Source organism: Cajanus cajan, chromosome 9 (genome assembly GCF_000230855.2).
Source record: "Cajanus cajan strain Asha chromosome 9, NIPB_CcT2T_4, whole genome shotgun sequence".
Taxonomy (NCBI): domain Eukaryota; kingdom Viridiplantae; phylum Streptophyta; class Magnoliopsida; order Fabales; family Fabaceae; genus Cajanus; species Cajanus cajan.
The window spans coordinates 17,956,963-17,966,411 of record NC_138525.1 but is presented as its reverse complement, the minus strand read 5'-3'; the positions used below and the strand labels follow the sequence as shown (position 1 = coordinate 17,966,411).

Genomic DNA, 9,449 nt, shown 5'->3' with positions numbered 1-9,449 from the left:
CTCTCTGACTTGGCTTGCTCAAAAGGAGTTGTTGGTTGCTTTGAGTGAATTTTCCTTACTTAGAATTAATCTTTTATGTAGCTTAGAGTGATGGTTCGCAATTTTGAGACTTGTAACATCCAAATTATCTTTTTTCTATGTTATATCTCAACAAAGAAAAATATTAAAATACCTATTGTTTAAAAATTAAATTCTAAAATAAAATTAAATCTTGATTAAGTGTTTTGTGACCAAAAAAACAAGATTTAGAAATATGATATATTAATTATTACCTAAATTGAATAGAGATTGAATCCATATTTGGAAATTATCAATGATGATAAGTACTCGGTGTAATTTGAAGGTGAAGGTGGTAGGTAATTCCTTGTGAGAACTAAGGGACCCTATTTATAGGCACAAGGGGCATTGAGAAATGAAGCGTCACATCTCTTTAAACTATTAGATCTCTTCGGGATTAATAGATGAAAGGAAGATGACTTTTTGCATTACCATGTCCCTTCACACCTAGGTCTCTAGAAAATTGCAACGTAACAAACATGCCATCATTACACTCCCCTGAAATGACCTTAAAGTTACATATCCCAAAACAACAACATATCATAAAGTAATGATTTCAAAATTCAAAAGTGGGGAACAAAATCTCTTCGTGCCAAAAAGAATAATGCAAATGCAACTGAAAAATGAACTCTTCTCCTTGAAAATCAAAGACTTAGGAAGCTTATGTACTAGATAAATCTCGTACCACCACAAAATTCACCTCAACTTCAACAAAGAATATTGAGAAGGGAAAAATTGGGAACATAGTATATACACCCATATACTAGATGGTATACCGAGAAGGTACACTACTATTAAACCAAATGGTCTTCAACATGCTGAGACTCATTAGTCCAAAGTTAAAACCACATAGAGTAGCGTCTGAGCATTAAATGATTATTAAAGATTTTGAATACTCTTTAATATTTTCACATTTATTGGTAACAAATGTTTTCTTACTTATACTCTCGTGTTTTATTTTTAGAAGACATGATCATTCTAAAAAAAACACCTACAAATTTTGAATAATTGCTGACTTAAGTTTCAAAGTCTCTTTTGTAAATGTAGCAACCATTTCAAAGATTGAATACTTTCGAGGACTTTGAAGAAAGATGAGTATTTTTTCAAATAAATACATTAATGAAATTTTATACTGAAGTATCTTTAATCCATTTACTCTGCCATGTTGCCCTAACAATGGACAACGACATTTAACTAGCAAGCATATAGAATTACATTCTATGTAACATGATCGTAGCAGTTTCCGCTACATGGAAATAATTTTTCCAGTAACACATCACAGTATCGCATACAGTGCGCAAAATAAATATTTATATACAAACTCCTCTGGCCCAATATTACATCACATAAGCACAATGAGGCATATCCTTTGTGTTTAACGGCTTTATGAATGTATAGCTGCTACAGTTGAGACCATGGAATCCACTCCACATACATTTTGGCCTCTGCAGATCTTGTAATATCCTTTCACTCCCCAGTTCTCACCCCATGAATTCTTAATGATCCAGTAAGGCTTTTTCTTGAAACGAATGGGAGCATATGCACCTTCGCCATAACCCACTAGAAGAACCCCATGATCCAAATGCTTCCCGCAGACGTATGGGCATGAAACGCCACCTATATATGTCTGCATATAAAGTGCATTGATACCAACTGTACCAAGCAAAGCAATAGTCAGTATTTCTCTAATTTGCCATTAGAAAAAGGGGCAGCTTAATTACAGTATCATACTTTTGGCATTACTCATCAATCAAAATTACAGTTATACTTCCGATAATATACGTCATAATATCAATGCATGTTATCGAAATAAGATTTTAACTTTAATTAGAGAACCTTATCATGTATGAAAATTTTATCCTTAAAAAAAGTTGCAATCAAACAGATATATATGTATGTAGTTCCTTTTTGGATGGGGAAAGGGAGAAAGTAAGTTGTGGAGCCAAGTATTTTGGTCCATAGAGAAGAATTAAGCTACCTGCAAGAGGGCCATTCTTCACTAGGTTTGCAGCAATTTGATCTTCATCAAGGGAAACCACACTGTAATTAGATACAGTAGCCGCAATTTTGCTTTTGTCAAATCTGCAGGTGCCATCTCTTGCGGTGTATGGATAGTCTTCTTCTCGCTGTATTCCACCAGACTCAAGTATGTACTCAAATGCGTTGTTCATCAACCCACCACCGCAGCCTGCGTCACACTCTCCATATTGTTCTGGATCACACTGGAAGATTCATAGCCGTTGATTCATCATTACATATATCACGATGGTGGCTAATTTTATTATTTTACTCTTACCTGATAGTAGATACATATACGATCGAGACACAAAGGCCATATTATATTACACGAACAAGGACATATAATAAGCTTTATAACATTAGAGTACAATACAACACGGTTACAATGCAAAGTTCAAAATTATCATTAAAAAAATTAACCTTTATATATTAAACATGAACAATTATAATTATCTTATAAAAATGTAAGAATTCTTATCAAAGAAAAGATTTTTAGAAATTTTTCTAATTTTTTAATCTAATTTAATTTTTTTATTATAATTATTTATTAATTAAATTTTAATATTTTTAAAATAAATTATAAAAAAATAAAAATGATATTTTATTACAATATAAATTTAACTTATTTATCATAAATATAAAATAAAATTTGTATGCTGAAAATGTTTATTTATATAAAATTTAAATATAATTTATATATTTAATTATTAAATTTATTTGTATATATAATTATTAGAATTTTTAATTATATATAACAAACATTTTTCCTGTACATTATACAATCTAAAATACTAATTAACAAGAAAATAAAAATTGTAATTTAGAAAAGAAATTCGATGTCCGAAAATTTATAACACATCATAATCATCGATATCAGATACCATTACTTATGTAATTATTATGGGATTCTCTTTTGTATTAATATTAACATAACAGTTGAGAAAAAAAAATTTACAATGAAATTAATAGGTCTAGAATGTCGATTTCACTAACAGTTCTAGCATGGATACGACATTGTTTTGAAGTGTGTTAACTTACGGTCGGCCACATAATGTCTTCGTTGTATTATTATGTATTCAGATTATCTTTCTGTGATCGAATAACTTATAAGACGAACCATAAAAAAAAAAAAAAAAAAATACGTAATCAAACCAAAGCAATTATTTACTAAAAGCGATGCTTGTTTAATCCAACGTTGAGAAGTTGATATTGTGAAATCAAAATTGATTTTGACTTGAAAAGCAATTTAAGTAGCTTTTGTAATGGATAAAAGTTTTCATACTTGAATGTTACTATCAACTTAAAATACAATTTTCCAACCTTTCACCTGCCGCCAGTTTATGAGTACTGATACAAAAGCCAAGTTCAAATGCCAAAAAGGACTTCTTAACCATAATAAACTGCCTCAACTCTCCACAAAATTAATTCATAAGAATTATTTTATATTTTTGAATTATCTTCTTTTTAATTAAAAATAATTTTTTTAATACTTTCTTATATTTTACATTATTAAATTTTGTATATAAAATCACTGCAATTAGTTTAACTAGTTGCGTGAAAAAGAGTTGAGATAGTTAGGTTTAATTTTCATTGTAATCATTCTAATAATCTTTTATATCTTTATTATAAAACAAATTATATATAAATAAATAATAAGTAACTTTTTTTTTAATGATCAACGGAATTTGAGTTTTTCTAGATAAGCTTAAAAACGTGAGAGAAACTAACCACGTGATCACAGTCCATAAGCTGTTGCTCGCTAAGACTAACGAGCTCGCCAGTGGCAAGATAATGAGCACCTTCCAACGCTCCCGTAGTACTGAAAGACCAACACGAACCACACGAACCCTAAACAAAAACACACACCAAAACTTCAATTTCACGTCAAATTATCCACAAATTATAATTAACATTACCTGGTCCTTGACTTTGGTGACGGCACCTTTGTCACGCCAATCGAAATCCTTGGGGAGATCCTTGGTAGGGAGGATAGGCGCCTTCTGAGCATGCGGCGGGAAGCGGAGAGGCTTGAGGCCGAGGAACTGCCGCCGGAACTCCGCCGGAGTAAGATCGGAGAATTTCGTGACGCCGTGGACGGCGGAGGGGTCGAGTTTCGCGTGAAGCCTCGCTCTGCGAAGGTTCGACTTGAAGACGCCGAAGCGATGGTCGTGCTCCTCCTTCGTCGCGTAGCTCTTCCCGAACTTGGCCTTGAAGGTGGAGAAGCGATGCTCCGCGTTCAGCACGTGATCCTCCTCGGCCTCGGCGTCCGGCACCACCTGACGGATCAGAATTTCGTCGGCGTCGGAGGCCTCGGCGGCTGCCACGGCGGCGAGGAGAAGGAGAGCGAGGAAGGAGTAGCGAGGCATGGGGAAGTCAACGGGGGAGTGATGGGGAATGGATTGAGTGGGAAACGTTGGATTTGGAGCACTTTAAAGTAGTTGATGGCGAATGGAATTTGAACACGTGTCCTTTCTTAATGAGATGGCTTTCTATAACTTGGGGAGTGTACTCTTCAAATTTCCTTTCAGCGACGCATGCACTCCATATGCATTATCCGCTATACAGCCTGTCGTTTTCCTTTTTTGCCCCCGAATATATTACTAATAATAATACGTGTCCGTCTCATGTACGCAATATGCAAATAATACTATTTTGTTTTCTTTTTAAAAACATCATTAGTTTTAGAAAAATGGAAGACTTTTGGTTTTAGTATTTGTATAAAAAAAAATCTTTTATTTTTTTTTTAAATTATAAGCATTATTTTTTGTGCATGCAAAATATATAAATTTTAGTTTTCATCTTTGTAAAAAAAATATTTTGATCTCTTTATAACACTTGTGACATCATTAACAGTTATAGTAACATTTAAGATGATCATTTAATCTTAATAAACAAAAAGTAGTTAAATATGATTTTATAAAAAAAAAATAAGGATTAAAAATAATATTCAATTTTAGAGAGATAAAAAAACAAGTGAAAAAATTTATAGGGACTAAAATCAAAATAAACTAATTTTGTTAGGACTAAAAATATATTTAAGTCATATATTAATGTTTTTATTAAATTTAAATAGTGAGATTTTTTGGGTTTAGGTGGACATGGTAAGAATATCCCTAAAAGAGATTAAACATTATTTTAACATGGATGAGAATCGATCCTAGAAACACTAAATCAACATTTATGTCTCAAGACAAACCTTACAACATTGTATTTTGGATGACATGATGTTAGAATATTTAAATTAAAATGATGAGTGTTAATTATAATAGTGTTGCAACAACAAAAAGTTTGTTGACAAAATAAGAGATAAGAAGTTTGTTGGCACAATAAGTAAAAAAGATAAACTTTGTGATAATGTATTTGAACTTTTATTTTTGCATAAAAGATAAAATCTAATATGCAATTTTAGTTTGTTATTTTACCAGCTTGTATTTGTTGGTTGCCTATATATTAGAGGCACCATGTACTTTTGTAATCAATAAATAAAATTAATATACACATATTTCATATACAAATTCTATCAATGCATCAGAGTGGGTCAATCCCATGATGAAGAAGTTGAGGGAAGAATCATGTCTCCAACGATGAATAAATCTCATCGAACTCAATCTTTTATCTTGGTTCTTCACAAGGATGAGAATAGGCATTAGACAATGGTGCTTCACACTACATGACCCCTTATTTTCTTTTTTAAAAGGAGTTTGCATGATTGATTACTCATTTTACATAACAGTGTCCATCGGAAATGTTGGTCAAAAGGATAGGATATGTTGAGCTTGATATGAATATCAAGTTGAAGAACGTTTTATGTGTCATAATTTAGTTGTTTAATTTATGTTCAATGTATATCTTATAGCTCTAGTACTAGTCAATCATAAAGATAACTTATAAAATCAAATGATTTTTCAAGTTCAGTACAGATATTAAAAATTAATCACAAATTGTAATTCTTGAAAATTAAAGGCTTCAATTCATCAAAAAAACATCATAGAAACACACCACATGATTACATAAAAGTTTTCCCTACAAAAGAAGGGAAGATAAGCTAAGAGAAAATAAAAACTAGGAGAAAACATCCTAGGATGAATGGTTGATTAGGGCACCATCAACTATCTCTTTAAAGTAATCAATCAGTGACAAATCGATCCCAATATGTAAAAATTCAACCTACTTGGTAACAACTGACCAAGCACATGATTAAAGCAATGGTCCCAAACAATAATTGGTCTCTTCATCCTTTTAAGACTCAAGACTAAGGTATTGTGTACTCTTATAGATCTAGGCCTGACTGATCATGTTACATTATTCACTGTCGGTCAAGTTGTTCATAAAAGGGTAAACAACCAATCTATTGCACTAATCACAAGGACTCAATTAAAACATTGGATAAATGATATAAACCACTACTTCATAAGATAAATATACTCAAGATATTCAAAACTCTAAGATCATGGACATAATAGAAAAACATTGAGACCAAGATTAAATACAAACCGAAAAATCAAGGTCATGAAACCCTATTACTAGGTTAAGAAGACAGAGGCGCCACCAAGGGAGGTAGATTTTAACACCCTAAGTTTTATAAAATTATTAAATGAGTTTTATAAATATATTTAGAGACTTTTGAAATAATTATGAGTGTTTTAAATTAATAAAGAAGATTTGTGAAGTTATTTTGTTATATAAAATATTTAGAGAAAAGAAGTGTTTATATTATGATTGTTTTATATATATTATTATGGTGAAAAGAAAGACACTAGAAGGGAAGTTGAATAGTGTTAATAAAAAAACTCAACAATTTTTTAAAACAATGAAATAGTATCAAAAACCTTAAAAATGCAGTCAAAGAGTCAAGAACATAGAACACACAACATTTTTATGCTAGTTTGTCTCAATCATCAAGACGATTCTTGATCAACTTGATCAAGTTACACTATCTTTCACAAAGATACAAGTATTTTTTCACAAATCACTTATAGCTCAACCTAAATATTGTTTGACTTATCTCTTCAAGCAACTATTCAAATATTCTTTACAACAAAGCCTCTCCAAGCTTCAAGCAATAACACAAAAGTTAAAATTGAGAAATTACTAGTTATTTCATCTTACTTTCAAGATGTTATATAACCAAATTAAGTACAAAGCTTTATACAGAAAGAATGAATATGTTTTTACAATGACTATTATCTTTTTTCTTTCTAGGGCTTTAAACTTTTTTATATTGGTGCTTCATGAAGATGATCGTTACAAATTCTTGAACATCTCTCACAGGCTTGCTTCGTCTATCTTTGTCTTCCTTTCTTGTAGAGAGAAATGTTCATTGATGCATTAAATGTGAGCATTAAATACATTTTACCAAATTATCACTTATTATTTGGTCAAGGAAGCCACTTATCACCTTTAAGGTACCAAATGGAAGGAAGTGTTATTTGTGTCAATTAGAAATAACTTTTTCTAAGAAGTTGCATGCTTTGAAGGGTTTGCTTGTCTTTTTTTTTTCTGATGAAAAGTATGTCTTCGTTTCTTTTTGAAATGCTAGTACCGAAGAAGCTTTTTATTCCTTTCGATCTATTAAGGAATAACATAGATAAATATGATTTGGTTATTAGGCATTATAAATGATATATATTAAATGCATTTGTCTTACAAACAAAATTTTTGTTTAACTACAAGTCATCATAACCAATTGCTTATTCTAATTCATCTTATAATATGATTTGAAAAATTTTTCTTTGAAAAACATCTAAGTTTGTTAACAATAAAATTGATATCTTCAAGGTTCCAAGATTTTCTTTCGATCTAAAAATTTCCCCCTTTATAATGGTGACAAACATGTTTTTGAAAAGAGATAAAAAAAATACACGCATAAGATCTAGTCAATTTAAATTATTAAACAAATAATCAGTCATTCAAGATATTTCTTATCAGAGAAAAATGTTCGTTCAGAGCGAGTGTTCATGACATATTTAGATAAACTATTTAATAAATCAATAAAGTTATTTAGAACAAAGATCAGGACCTATATTACTATATATCAGAGCATGTGATAGGCACCTATCAGCATGTATATATTTAGACAAACTATTTATTAAACAATAGCAAAATATCAAAACATGTAGAAATATATGAGCATATAAGGAAATTTCAAAGTAAATTTGAACTTTTAATAAGCTCCCCTAAGATAAAGTAATAAAGTTTTTAAGTTTGAAAATAAAATTTCAAAAAACTAAAAAGTTGTTTAGTTCCCCTTTTGGCACTAGAAAAATTCAAGACCAAGACAAAAATTTGAGCAAAGCAACACTAGTCAAGTGAAGATTCTTAGTCAGAGCTAACTTCAACATGAAGTTTGTTGAGAAACTTCTGATATTTGCAATCAAAGTGGTTGTTGCTAATGAATGGACTGTTGGAGAACTAAGACTAGTGTATTGACCATGGACTTCAATTCTAAGACTGTCTCTAAAAATTCAAGGACTTCTTCAAACGAACGTGGCAACACTTGTGCTTCTTGATCAAGTAAAGGAGAGATAATAATAGTAAGGCAGGGAAGTATATGCATACAAGTAAATAAACTATAAAATGAAAACAAAAAGGAGATGGATAAACATAATAGTGAAGTGGTTGGTAGAGAATGTTGCTAGAACATGGTTTGGTGAGGGATAGGATATTGCAAAATACAATGGCCCATAGTGATGATAGGATAATATTAGTTGATGCCATATGCTCCCGACTGATGAGCTTTGGCTTAACGCAAATATCTTATGTCCTTGATGTATCCGACAGGGTGTTCTTTCCTTTTGCAAATGGAATGCTACATAACCTTGAGTCTTAACTCAACTTGAAAGAATTAAGTCCAAGGTTGAACCTAACATGGTCGTCGGGGTGTACCAATAATGAATACAAGATGGTGATATGTTCCTTCATAGCCTAGTGCCATGGTGACCAAAGTGCGACAAATGTCTTCATGCTCAAACCTTTGTTGTTTGATGAGCTCCATGGTTTGATCATCCAAATGATGTTAACCATACAGATTAAAAGGCTTAACCTCAACCATTTCTTTAGTGCAAGGATAAAATGCAATCTTGTGTCCTTCTTAGTGACACATAGGTACTCCGCATATTCAAGTCAAAGGATCTTCTCTATACATCTCCTACAAGAATGAAGTTGGGGTTATCATCTTCATCTAAGAGCTCTTCCATCAACTACTATAAGTATTCAAAAGCAAACCCAATTTCTTTTATGGCTTCACTTGGTGGGAAAATCCAAGCATAATCCTCTAGACGTCTTGAGTTTGGCTCCACCAATGAGGTAGCCATATTCAGAGATTCAAACTCAAATTTACTAGAGTTAGTAAAGGGTTGTGCAATATCATTAGT

The 9,449-nt window shown here is 31.5% G+C and overlaps 1 protein-coding gene across 1 annotated transcript; it reads right to left on the bottom strand.

Annotated features, from left to right (window-relative positions):
• Positions 1–1,073: 1,073 nt before the first annotated feature.
• Positions 1,074–4,491, bottom strand: LOC109815496 (cysteine proteinase 15A). The gene is made up of 4 exons (XM_020380236.3): positions 3,993–4,491; positions 3,805–3,924; positions 2,036–2,279; positions 1,074–1,710 (listed from the first exon to the last, which is right to left on the bottom strand). The coding sequence occupies exons 1-4, from the start codon at positions 4,440–4,442 to the stop codon at positions 1,442–1,444; spliced, it is 1,083 nt and encodes a 360-aa protein (XP_020235825.2). The 5' UTR covers positions 4,443–4,491; the 3' UTR covers positions 1,074–1,441.
• Positions 4,492–9,449: the final 4,958 nt, after the last annotated feature.

Coding starts and splice junctions, on each gene's coding strand:
- LOC109815496 (XM_020380236.3), bottom strand. CDS start 4,442: ATGCCTCGCTACTCCTTCCTCGCTCTCCTTCTCCTCGCCGCCGTGGCA. Junction 3,925..3,992: donor TCACCAAAGTCAAGGACCAG/GTAATGTTAATT, acceptor GTTTTTGTTTAG/GGTTCGTGTGGTTCGTGTTG. Junction 1,711..2,035: donor GAAGAATGGCCCTCTTGCAG/GTAGCTTAATTC, acceptor TGCTTGGTACAG/TTGGTATCAATGCACTTTAT.